General features: G+C 37.7%; 1 protein-coding gene across 1 annotated transcript; it reads left to right on the top strand.

Annotated features, from left to right (window-relative positions):
• Nucleotides 1–936: 936 nt before the first annotated feature.
• LOC144640128 (palmitoyltransferase ZDHHC2-like) lies at nt 937–9,116 on the top strand (the record flags this gene model as incomplete). The annotated part of the gene is made up of 7 exons (XM_078499337.1): nt 937–978; nt 2,215–2,281; nt 3,169–3,238; nt 3,748–3,901; nt 4,848–4,977; nt 5,318–5,447; nt 6,977–9,116. Coding segments are annotated over 7 exons (870 nt in total), but the record flags the coding sequence as incomplete, so codon positions are not given.
• Between the last annotated feature and the right edge of the window lie 4,865 nt (nt 9,117–13,981).

Below are 13,981 nucleotides of genomic sequence, written 5' to 3'. Positions count from 1 at the left end.
CAGGGATCCATATTCGTTTTTTCTCCAAGTCGTCAGCCGGGCAAGTATGCAAGATGACATACTTGCCCTGGCAAAATTTTACTTGCCCGTTCAAAAGTGAAGAATGGCGACCGTACAACAAGTTAATGAAAAGTTGACTTTTTTGTTATTATCACATGTATGTAACACTGTGTATACATGAAATCTACAAGACAACGAATCTGTTATAATAAAGTTTGATTCACAAGTATTTGTTAATGAGACTCTTTACTTGTCTACCTTGGCTGCCGGCTTACAAATTTCACAAAACATCACGCCCCCAAGCGGCTTGTGATGTTGGCGGAAGTGTATGATGGGGGCACAAATGAAAGCCAGGGCCTCTTCGACTGCCACAACGGAAGAAAAGAACGCTTTTGCTCTTCTTATTCATATTTGGTTTGTTTTTCTGAAGTGTTAACATTGCTTTTTCTTCTTTGCTGGCGGTGCCACACCAAGATACCGTCAAATTTGATCAAAACATCAGCTGATGCGATCGCCTCGGATCGCCTCGTGTTTTCGCGGATGCAGCTGCAGTACAAAATATCAGCGGTTGACAGCTTGAAAATTGAGCCTGCAATGATTTCATTGATGGAAAATACCGCATCAGCCAAGATGGCGGCCAAAATTGTGATTTTATCGCGACAGAAAGTTGCAAATTATTTTCTGTTTTCGAAAAGTTATGAATGGATGACAAGTGGTCAGAACGCAAGTAACTCATAAGAAAACTTAATAATTGTTTTTTTTTTTCATTAAGTCAAACTTAAGTCGTCCAGCGGACGAGTTTATGTAATCGTTTGGTCGTCCATACGATTTTTTAGTCGTCTCGGACGACCGGACGACCGTGAATATGGATCCCTGGAACACAATCAAACAATCAAACTGCCCTTTTAATGACTTAGTTCATTCTTTTTGTTGCAGTTTTTCTTGTCCAGAGCAGACAGAGAGGCATTAGATAATGGGGTATGTGACAGTTTGTTAATAAAAGCAACATGCTTAATCTTTAAAAGTAGACATGTTTGATACAAGATTTAAACTATAGTGAAATCAACATCAACATAATTCCCCCCCCCCCCCTAAAGGGTTCAATCTCATGCTGCTACCTTGACATGGTGGGATGGCTTGCGAGGCTTAATGATCCTTTTGCGTTATGTCGGTGGGAGTTATACTCCTGGCAGGTTCAACCTTGCCGGACAGGCCATGCATTAAGAGAGGGTCCTGACCAAAACCAGCCTCCTGGCCCTCCAGGTTGGGGGTTGGGCATGAGGTTGACAACCTCAACCTCACGCTTTAAAAAAGATTTTGGCATGGGAACACCAACAAGAAATCTTCAACCTTTTGGTCACCAAGGGAACTCAGAGCCTTCACGGCCGAGAATGACCAGCAGCAGTGAAAGCCAACAGGAAGCTGTCACTGCGAGACTGGGAGCCTTGAGCACCAAGACTCTTACAACCCTCCAAGTTTATTTTTTTCCTTAGTGGCCATTTGGCCGCCAACTACCCAAGTTTTGGTCGCCAGTGAAACACTTAAGTCACCAAATTAAGCTGATGCTTTCAATCATTCCTCTCAATTTTAGTCGCCAGGCTGGCGACCTTGGTTCAAATTTAGTTGCCAGCTCCAAAATTTTAGTCGCCATGGCGACTAAAATGGTCTTAACTTGGAGGGTTGAAAGACAAGATTAGGATTCTGGAATGTAAGAACAATGTTTAGCACTGGAAGGCTCGCACAGATCACCAAAGGGTTCAATCAATCACTGTCAGTGGTATAGAGAGAGTCCCCTGCCCTGCCCTTCCACTATCAGTTTTCATCACATAATCCCTTTGAGCACAGTGAACAGGTTCCATCTATCAGTTTTAATTTTTTCCTTCCACATTGTATAGTTAAATTCGCATGTAATAAGACTGTAATTTGAGACACCAGTCAGGGCTCGAGACTAACGGTAGCCAACTAGCCAAAGGCTACTAAAATTTAGGTTTTGGCTACCAGGTTTAGCATTCCTACTAGCCATTTGGCTAGCGGAAAACTCGGAAAATTCAACTGTTCTTGATAGAAATCATTATACCTGACCAGTGAAAAATTACTTTTGGCTAGTAAAATCTGACATGTCACTAGCCAGTAAACCAGTGAGTTAAAAATTTAGTCTCAAGCCCTGCCAGTAAAATTGTTACCCTGACATGTTTGTATGGTATTTGTTTATAGGATCCCAAAGAAATTTTAGAAAAAGCATCAAGAAAGCTTCCAGTTTTTACACAGACTGTATCAGGAGGTAAGATTTCCATTACCTTCTCTCATGGTCCAGCTGTACTGGGCTTTTTTCTTGGTGTGCCAAGTACCGGTAGCACTTATCTGTATAAATTATTTTCACATAATAATAAAGCTCTGCACTCCTTCAACCTTGCCCTTTCGAACAATGGTTTCTTTTATCATGGAATCAAATGGTACAAATGCGGATAGAATAGAATGATTTTTAATAATAAATGCATTGGAGAACTTTACTTCTGTGGGTTCCTCTTGTAAGTCAGATTTTCAAGTTTTTAAGGCCTAGTGTTTTTTTACTGCATTCTAGTAGATTTTACCATTGAATTGTCAGGAATGACAATTTGTCAAACAACAGATGGTGAATTATTAAATTTATGAATTTTAACTTGTTTCAAGCGAGTGTTTGTGGCCTCCCAGCTGGGTTTGTAAACCTTACTTGAAGCAGTACTTGTCAAAATATATTTTGTTCTTTGCGCCCAATAAAAATGTTCGGTATTCCAAATTATCGTATGTAGAACTAATTCCCATAAATCAGGATGCCTTCTACATAGGGTTCTCTAGTTTGTTGTGATATGAACTTGTGAGTACCCCTCTACATGTATAATATTAACTTGTTGGGACTCCTCTACATGTATAATATTAACTTGTTGGGACCCCTCTACGGAGTCCCTGACTTTTTTGTGGGCCTACCCAAAGAATCGCAGACATGTGAGTTGACTCATGTCGGACATTGTGTTTACATTGTTTATCGTTGAGTTGAGTTTAAGTGAGTCTTAGAGATATCTTACAACAACATTATTGTTGCCAAAATAAATTACAAGTGCATCTCCTAAATGTGCCTCGTTTGAATGAATATATACTTTAAGTTATTGTTTAATCGATTATTTTCACCAGCTGCTAGATATTGCGATATATGTCAAGCTATCAAGCCAGATAGATGCCATCACTGCTCAATGTGTAGAAAGTAAGTAGAAGAAGATCTAAAAGATAAAAGATGTGTTCAGAATACCAAAATGATACAGTGCAACAGTAGCAAAAGAGTAATAAATGTTCATTAGGGACGGACCATTATTTTCTTGGAGGGGGGGATGAAAACTTTTCCTCTGCAAACTTTTTTTTTTAGTTTATGCACCTCTGTAAACATTTTTTTTCGAAATTCTTACTATTTTTTGTTATACATATCGTGTTTGCAAACAATTTATTGAAGGTGCATGTAGCCCCCACATTTCTAAGGATGTCATGATGTCGTAAGATTTCTAAATACTTGCTCATTCCACGACTGCACATTTTAATTTATATGAATCCTAAAAGCAAACAATCTTAACTTTACAATTTGACTAGGTAATTCCTTGCATTTATTTTTAAATATAAGTTTTACCTTTTTAACAAATGTTTTGTCAAATATATGTTCAATATATAATAAAATTACACATGTATTATTGACCATCATGTGTTTTCTGTAATTCATTTCAGGTGTATTTTAAAAATGGATCATCACTGTCCGTGGGTGAATAACTGTGTTGGATTCACAAACTACAAGTTCTTTCTTCTGTTCCTGTTTTATGCCATCCTGTATACACTCTATGTCACAGCAACAGTTACAAAGTATTTTATTGCATTTTGGAATGTAAGTAGAAGAAAAAGGCATAACTTCTCGATCTGAATTTCAAATCTCATATCAGTTGAATATTGATAATAATTATTGGAAATCATGCCTTGTGAGAGCTATTCAAATTCAGTGTCCTGGTTAAGGCCTCTGGCAAATTAAGGTGCTTGACTTTCACGGTGTCCCCCCCCCCCCCTGCCTTGGAGCAATTTTTTTTCATATTTGTATTTGCCATTACAAAACAAATGATTTACAAACATGCTACAAACTTTACATACTAATATCAACAGATGTATAACCACTAATAACCAAAACAGTAACACTTATTACAAGTCACATTTGAATCACAGTCAATAATATAAGCTGATTTCAAAATGAAATCGAAATCAACTTGGAGCATAACATAGATACCTCTTATAATAATAGGGAGATCAGGCTAAATTTGGAGAGGGTGTGGCAAACCCTCCTCTCCCTTCCCTTTCAGAAAGGGGGCAGTAATTGACTCCTATAATAATAATAATAATAATAATGATCTTTTAACAGGAGGCTCCACTCACTAGTGTGGTTTTCAGGGAGGTCCTGAGATAAAAAATAATGGCATAAAAAAAATAAAAAATAAAAAAAAGAATTAAAAATCGAAATTATTACAAAGTTGATTAAAAACCCCTAAAAGCTAAGAACGATACGGCTAAAAATATATAAAATTGAAATTCGCAATAAAATTAATAAAAATACAATTGATCATTAAGGGTAAAAAACTATCTAGCTTATACTTATACTCCTGGTTGACTGACATTACAGAAAAACAGCACCAATATTAATCTTCCATGATGCACCATACATTGTAACCAATCCACTCATTTAATTAACAACCAACATTTTGAATTTTTAGCTAATAAATTATATTTACGTTTTGGTCATTCATGTTATGTAGATTTTTAATACCTGTAATCATCTTCCCTTGCAGAACACCTTGGATGGTGATGGGAAATTGCACATTTTATTTTTATTTTTTGTTTCACTCATGTTCTGTATAAGTCTTTGGTCGCTATTTGGTTATCATTTATATCTCACTGCAACTAACAAGACAACTCTGGGTAAGTTTTGATAGTTCTTAAACAAACTAAAAAGTGTTCATTGTCATGTGCAATAGTATGCTCCATATGTCTGTTGAAGTACCGTAGGGGCTCATAGTTGGAAAAGCCACTTTACATATATTTCTCTAAGAGCTGTTAATAACTAATACATGTAAATATCCAGCATTCAGGAGGGCTTATTTTCAGGAATATATATTTGCATCCAAGATTTTTTTTTTGAGGGGAGGGGGGTTATTCTATTCTATTTGTTTAGGGGGCAGAGGAGCTTATAATTTTCAGAATTTTGTGGTATTTTGTCAGTTTTCCCTGTTATGACTTTTTTGTGTTTCTTTTCTGACAGAGTCATTCAGAGTCCCCCATTTCTATTATGGGCCAAATAAAGAAGGCTTTAGTTTGGGGTCTGCAATCAAAAATGCAGAGCAAGTGTTAGGACTTAATAAGTGGTACTGGTTTTTACCAGTGTTTACAAGGTAAGCTTTGTTGAATTTCCATCCCTACTATGGTTCATACAGAGTCCGAAAGAGTAAAGGAAATTTTTCAGACTGCAAAGCTTTTCTGTTGTTAGTGCACAACACACAAATTACCTTCATTTCTTCCCAATCCCACTAACTTTTTTCTTATTCCACTGAATTGATGTTTTTTTTTTTTCTGGACAGATCCTTCTTGGTATGTTTTTCTAACATAGGAACTGTTTTTAGTGTAGGAAATCTTGTGACAATTAAAATTTTTAAGGTTGTCTGTCTGTCTGACAATATAGGAAACCCCAAGACATATTTTGAGAAACTTTGTTTTCAAGTTCCGGCGAGTTTTTTTTTTTTAATATAAACTGCTGTAGATATTTTGCATATTTTCTACCTGCCATTATTCCATCCCATCAGGCTTGAGGGTTTTTCAAACTAACCTAGATTTCACAAAATTTAAACTTGCTGATCATGACATTCATATAGCTGCTTTAACTTTGATGAGGGTTTATTATAGAGGATCATGCAGTTTGCAATCCATCATATTTTTTCTTCCTAGACCACAAAATTTATTGCTTTTGTTTAAGACTGAAACTGCAATAATTTCTTGATCATAAACTGCCAGAGAAATAAGACTGTACCCACAAAAAGGAAACCCTGAGCCAAGTAGCCAATACTACTGGAGCTTATCCCGTTTTTGATAGCATTATGCAGCTAGAAATTTTTCTACTCCCCCTGGATGGAATGCTAGTCCATCACTGGGTAACCCCCCCCCCCCCCAGCATTATTTCGCTGGTACTCATTTATACACCTGGGTGGAGAGAGGCACTATGAGAGTAAAGGGTCTTGCTCAAAAACACAACACAGCAACCCTGGGCCATAACTTTAACCTGGACTGTTCGATCCAGAGTCTGGAGTGTTAACCATTAGGCTACTGCGCCTCCCAAACCAACACTCAAAATTGGCTTAAGGTCATTACCCTGAAATAGAACTGAACATAGATTTTTAACCAAACTTCGCCTACTGGTTTATTACTTTAATAAGGGAACTTAAATTTTGAAATAAAAAAAGGGGGGTACGTCACCAGATTCGTTTAGGAGCGGGAAGACCTTGTGGTATTATAGGAATTATATGGCATATTATGCCATATAATTCCTTTAAAATTTCCTTTGCGAGTACTAGCAAAGTACATGTTTTTAGCGATAATTTATTTTTCAAACACAAGAATTGATCTGTTTTCATTTTACAGAAAGAATTTGATCGCTACACCCAAAATATGAGAAAAAATTGATAGGTCACCAGACTCGTTTACAAGAAAGTGACAATTTACTTCTCTCGCGGACTAAGTCGCATAGAAAAAACCGTTATTTTGTTGATGTGCGCGCGCTAATTACGCATAAAATTCTGCGCAGTAAGGATGCACAATGCAATACAGGGCAATGAACTTAAATCGCCAAACCTCCAGAGTATACCGGTAATATACCCTCTTTGATGAGACTGAACCTTGAGACTAAACTGGTTTTCTTTTTTTTGTGCAGTATTGGTGATGGAGTCCACTACCCACTACTGAACCAGCCTGAGGAGGACTCGTTATTAAATGAACAGAACAGATGGATGGAAGAAGGAGAGCTAGATGCACAGGACGACCAATCAAATGATGACAAACACGAATCGCCAACTGTCGCCATTGATATGTCACAAGCAGAACTGGCGCAAGAGAATGAGGTGGAGACACAGATTCCATCTGCTGTCAGAACCAGACCAGATGTACTGGCTGTACAGGAAGATGACATTCAGGATGGGACAGCATTGTAATGCTGAAGCTAAAAATAAAAGATTGTTGGTCCTTTTTGCTGTGTAAAGGGATCCTCAAGACAACAGTCGCCAGTACTTGTAAAAGTAATTCCAGTCAATGTTTTTACTGTTGTGACTTCATTTGTCTGCCTTCCATTTTCTACTATAAATGAGGTATTTGTTATCAATCTTATCAGAATTGCTGAATTTCTATCAATAACTTAACAAAACTCTGGCATAGATTTGTTTAAGTTATATTATTATTAAGTCAAGTTATATTATTGTACAGTACATTAGTTTTAAAGATTTGGTTTGCATGACAGTATATGCAACAGCTGAGGGCATTCAGGACATGGTGTAAATTCGCTCTCAAACCTCTGTTGCTATAGCCTTGCACACAGTCATCTTGAGGGGCGATCATTTTTTGCCCCTTAAAACGACTGCGTGGGAGGCTTCTGTTGCTAGCCTGTATAGCATTCATTTCCTTTATCAAAGCGTGGGAGACCCACAAAGGCTTGATATGCAAAAGGATCAACTTTTTTGGCTCCTTCTTGTCTGATTCTTGTTTGTTCTTTTACACTTGTAAAGGAAGGGACTTCTTCATAGTCGTTCTGTTGCTTGTATCTCCATTAGTCTGATAGCTCATCTCAGTGACAGTGCATTAATTTTGTTATTTTATACAAAAATAAATGACCCATAGATCCACAGTTTTGTGGAATAGTGGCACTGTGAGTTGTCTAAGTACCGTCAAATTTTAAAACTAAAAACATGTTGTTGTATTTTTTTAGATCATGGGGAACTCATCAATTATTATGGTTTGATTTTGAAGAACTTGTAACTTTTATTCCATAAATTCCACAAATATTTCTCACATTTTTTTTTTCATTTTTTTACAGTTTAAGGAAACATCTGCTAATTTAGCTCTGTAAGTGGGCATGTATAATGCAAAAAAACTAGAAATTTTTTGATACCGCAGTCCCTGTCAGTTGTTTAAGGGTAATGGCTGTTTAAGGTTTAGTGTTTGGTGGGGAACCCACTAAATTTTGTTAATGTTTAAAAGTAACTAAATGTTTTCTAGATACAATTTGCTATAAATCTTAAGTTATTTTGTTAATTAAATTTCATTAAGTACGAGGAGCAATTTAGGAACTGAGCCATCAAAAGAGGAATCTCTTGTTTTGGGGCACCGTGAAAAAAAATAGTTATTATTATTTGTGTAGTAACTAATGAATAATTGTAAATTATTAGAAGTATATTTGTTACACAGAACACCAATTCTGCTCATTCACAAATTTCTATGTTCAGCATACATGACAGGTTGTGATTGAAAACAGCACTAACTTTTTACTAGACTGCTAATTTATTTAGACTTGCTTAGAGTTTAAAGTAGTTTTCCAGTGTCAAAAGTAATTACTGGTTAGAGACAAAAAAAATTCTGTAAGAAGCAAATAGCTGTTCTTGTTCCCAGAGCTCCTGTACTCTTGGGTCGAGAATCAGGGAAACCTTGCAACTGGCGGGAAGGGCGGGAAAGTTGAACGTTACGCGAGATTCTTTAACCAATTAAAAAACTGGACAAATGCAAAACCAAAGCAAGGAATAATTTCGTAGCCATTTTATGTATAGATCCTTTATTTTCTATTAATTAAAACCTTTTTGTAAGTTGAATTAATAATGTTGATATTTCTGTAGCTATAACGATGATGTAATTTACCTTCTTGTAAATTTTATAAAGAATAACAACGCTTTATGTTCTATTTCTCTTGATTAATCGATACGATGTATGAAGTATTTGTTTTGAGACTTTTATAATGTATAAAGGATTATTCTTATCAGGGTAATTTACAGGAATTAAAGATGGGGGAATCTCAACACTAAGGAATGAAAGTTCAGTGTGACTCATTTTAAATCTAAAGGGAAAGGGGATTTAAATAAACCTTGTTTCGCCCTGGCAGAATGTAAAATGAAAATGTGTGTTTATAGTGGTCATGCACTTAGCTTTGAGACTTAGCTTCTTTCCATGCATGCCACTGAAACGGAAGAAACAAAAATTTTAAACGAACGTAACGTGATTAAGAATCCCAACTGGTAGGAGGCAGACCAGTGTGATCGAGGATTTAAACTCGGGACGACCGAGCACAAATCTAGCTAGTGGCAGGGTTGAGGGTCTTAAACCCTGAACCTCCGGATTACAACACCAGCGCTAAACCCGGGGGGACTCCTATATAAAACAGACAGGTATGCTCGTCGGAAATTTTGAAAAGAACCCCTAAAAGAGACCAATCTGGGTGTGGCTCAAGCTTTTCTTGACCCCTAGAGGATACCAAAAAACTAAACATAGAATTTGTATATTCCTTCGTGTGTAACCCTAAACGAGACCATTGTGGCTTAAAATAATGGCGTTTTGCCCGGAACACCCTAAGCGAGACCAAAAATCCGAAATTTACACCCCAAACGAGACGACGAGCATCCCCGTCACTTTCATATGCGAGTCCCCCCCGGGGGCCCTAAACCGCTCGGACACGCTGCATGTCTCCTGAGAACAACGCCCCTACCCCGGACACGACTTTGGGCAATCACTTCCAGTTGTCCCACGTGTGTACCTCTTTTGGATACCCGGTTATAAGGGCCTTCATCAGCAATGGGCGTCTTTTGACAATCGGCAAAAGCCTCGTCAGTTCTGAATTTGAAAGCTTGCCGATTTCGTTGAAAACGACGCATATGCAGAAAATAAGATCCACAATGAACCTTGATAAAAATTTCATCAAAAGGGGTATAAATCCCATTTTCCAGCCCAAATTTTGCCGAAATCCCATTTTCCAGCCTATGTCCCAGTTTTATTGTTTTCTGTCTGTGATTCCCATTCCCAGTGACTAAAGTGACCCCAATCTCATTTTCCCTATAAAAATTTGCCCAAATCCCAGTTACCATTTTACCCCCTTCAGGCCCCTCAATAAGTACTTTAAAGGAACGAATGATTAGTTCTCCCCAGCCCAAAACAGATGACTCGTTACCAATTACCATGACTCCATAAGCATACGTGTTGTTGCTAAGCAACAATTTCCACTTCCCTCCCTCCTGATATGGAACTCGTTTAGTGACGTCATTGAAAAGCTCGCCGTCGCTCGCCTCAGTCTTTGCGCTTCTTGATCTGGCATTGAACACGAGAGAATGTCAAGGAAACTGAAACTGGGCGTGGCATATCAATTGGTTAGGGCATCTTCACCTGGCCTGGTTCGTTGCCTAATGATAGACTGTTACCAAATTTACATCTTAGAAGTTACCAAAAAGTTAAATGTGCGCCTTAGTACAACGGTCGACTTTTTTAAAGCTTATATACAAATTTAGGCCTGTCCCGATCGTGCAGGAAATGCAGGAAAGTTGCTCACTGGAATGCCAAAAAGTTGCTAAAAAATTGCCAAAAATCCAAAACGTTGCTACCTAAATTGCTTGATATTTTTATATAAACGTTAATTAAAGCTATATTTTTGCGTTCTTCCGAATAAGGGCTACCATCGGTCAAGAAAAATAGCTTAAAACTTAGTTTCAAAGAGCTGCTCGCAAATATGGATGGGCGAGATTAAATATGCTCTTAAATCTAACGAAACGAAAAAAAACGTTGTCAGGTTATGTGTTCAAAAGGTTGAAAAAATATTCAGGAAATTCGCATACGTTAAAGTTTTCTATGAAATCGTTAACTTTTTACTGCTTAATATGTACTCTAAACCTATATTTTTTCTCAAAAATGCTCAGAAAGGCAAAACTTGCTTGAGGTTGCTAGAACCGCAAAACATTGCTCCAAATAGTCAGGTGCCCAGGAGTCCAAAATGTGACACCCACGGGCATTTTTGTCTGATTTTTGGCAACATAGCTATTTTTACTAAATCGAGTACGCTGATTTCGAAAATCGATGTTGCCAAGCTTAATTCTCGCGTTAAGATGATGTTTTGATGCATTTAATTATGACGTCATGGTCCAAATAAGGAATTTTCTTTCCTTTAGCTATTTTAAGCATAATTCATCCAGAAATTCGTTCAAATCATTATAAGTATAGTGTAAAATGATTTTAAGAATTTTCTGATAGTTTTTATACCGTTTCTATGAATATCAAGCCGTCCAGTGAGAATTGACCACGCCCTCTCATAAAAATTCACTTTATCACGGGTATAGTGTTATCATGTTGTTTAAAAATGAATGTGATTCTTGTATTAATAGAAAATTGTAATTGAATTGCTCCACAAACATCAGCGATGTTTGACATACACCATAACGACTGCAGTTTTATCCACAAAGAGAGTGGCAAGGAGAGACAGAAGCAAGATAATGAAGCTGAGAATTCTCTACATTCCACACAACAAAATCCGGGTTGTTCTTGTCACGGACAAATGAGACATTGCAAAAAATTGCCAAGAAAGATCTCGTGACTCTAGAAATAAAACAAGATCTTTCGATTGGACAGACTCAGCTTGAACGATTCGTGGAATGGAGGCTACTATCTTCAGACAGAGAGAAAGAATGGGAACGAGAAGAAGGGATGGAAGACAAACTTTCGTGACCCTGTTCGCAAGAATAATCCACCTCTATTTGCCAGCCTTTATGAGGTTAAAAGTGTTCCAACTAGCCGCAAAAAGAGAAAGACTTTAAATTTGCATGGAAACCAGAGTATTCTATGTTGTCTAGTGACGGTGTATGAAGGCAGGCGCGAGATAAACATGCAAGCCATATTGTAGCATCTGAGGTATAATGCCCGGTGCCACTGTTTCTCGCAGAAATGAACCCCACAAGTGTGAAACAAGTCAATTTTAGAAGACCTTCTCAGAAGAAAAGGTCAAGTGCCAAGAGTCAGTTTGTTCTTCGATGGCTTCGCCCTGATGGCAGCATACTAATTATGGTGGCAGCTATTGGCAAACCAAAAAATGCAAATGCTTTCGGTGGTTTTGCGGAATGTTACGTGAACACTGTTTTACGGAAAGGTCCTGAATACCAGAGGATTGATGTGTTACTCGATGGGAGGCACTCCATAAAAGCAACGACAAGAAGTCGACGCTCCGAGAACACGGCGTGGCCTGTGAGCAGAGTCATTGAAGTACGTAAGAGAGGTTCAGTTGCGGCCGATGAAATGGCGAGCATTTTTGGCACTAGGAGACAACAAAGCGGACTTTGCACGGATTTTCTCAGATGAACTTATCTCGCAGGCACTGACTTTGCAATCGTAGTATATCTGGTGGTTTTTCATACGAAGTGGATTCTGCTCAGATCCTGGCCTAGATGTAGCCTTTTTGAGATCCAACCAAGAGGAAGCCGATACGAAGTTTGTTCGTTATGCAGTCAGTCATAACGGGCATGTCGACAACATAATAGTTTCCACTCGAGGCACAGACTTGCTGTTACTTCTCCTGGCACATCGATCGCGCTAAGCTCTCATCAACAGTGTGGATATGGGCAGGAACTTAAGAGAATCCAACGTAAATAACTTTAGAGGATGTCTCAGCAAATCTTCCTAATAACTCGTCAAGTTCATTGTTACCATCTCACACCATCACCGGCTGTAACAGCACCTCTTTCATCTGTGGAGAGCTTTCACAGAACACTTTGTTCTTCTCTTCTCGGTCGGCGAAGATGTCCTCGAAGCTGACACCACTACCTCCGCAGAAAACGTTTGTTGAATGTAAGAAATCCGATCTGACCACTGGCTGTATATGTGCCTCTTCGCTATGAATTTAGAAAAACGCATGTGCACTGGGCTGTGTAGATGCACCAAGACCGACGCTAATTTCTATATCAAACTGCGCTAAAGCGCTTTAAAGAAACTTGTTTAAAAAGCAATATTAGTTCAGTGTTTTTAAAAAAGTTCAGAAGATATATTAAAAATATCTACCGATATTGATTAAAAATATTATAGACAGATTTAAAACTGAAAGCAAAGAGCAATGTTATGATCATTTTGAATTCGTTAATTTTACATGCGTTCAACCAAAGTCTTTATCATGAGCCTATAACAGACAAAGTGCATTGTGAAATAAGTTAGATTCAGCAATATACAAGACAAACAATAAAGTATTATCTCTAACTATAACAACGATGATATATTACGACATTAACTATGATGTCATTTCCATTAATTTTACCACAAAACTTAAAAGAAATGCTAAAACAAGGGAAACTCGATATATGAAAATTGTAATGGCGTCATTCTTGATGCTCGCTAGCTCGTAGCTTCAGCGTGGCACGACGATAATATTTTTTTTCTTATTGCAACTATAGCGATTTGTTAATACAAAAATCGCATTTGTTCTTGGACAAAATAACAAAACTACACCCGTGATAAGGTTCCCGCGATAGGGTGAATTTTGTTTAAGAGGGCGTGGTCAATTGTCACTGAAGGGCTTGATTTTCACAGAAACAGCGTAAAAACTCTCAGAAAATTCTTTAAATCATTTCTACAGCACACTAACAATGCTTTAAATGAATTTCTGGATGTATTATGCTTAAAATAGCTAAAGGAAAGAAAATTCCTTATTTGGACCATGACGTCATAATTAAATGTATCAAAACATCATCTTAACGCGAGAATTTAGCTTGGCAACATTGATTTTCGAAATCAGCGTACTCGATTTAGTAAAAATAGCTATGTTGCCAAAAATCAGACAAAAATGCCCGTGGGTGTCACATTTTGGACTCCTGGGCACCTGACTAAAACGCCAAAGAGTTGCTCAAAAATTCCCGAGCACAATCGGGACGGGGCCCTATAC

This window comes from Oculina patagonica, unplaced genomic scaffold (genome assembly GCF_052425735.1).
Source record: "Oculina patagonica isolate OP01 unplaced genomic scaffold, crgOcupat unplaced194, whole genome shotgun sequence".
NCBI lineage: Eukaryota > Metazoa > Cnidaria > Anthozoa > Scleractinia > Oculinidae > Oculina > Oculina patagonica.
The sequence above is the reverse complement of the archived record's forward strand: the minus strand, read 5'-3'. Positions and strand labels throughout refer to the sequence as shown.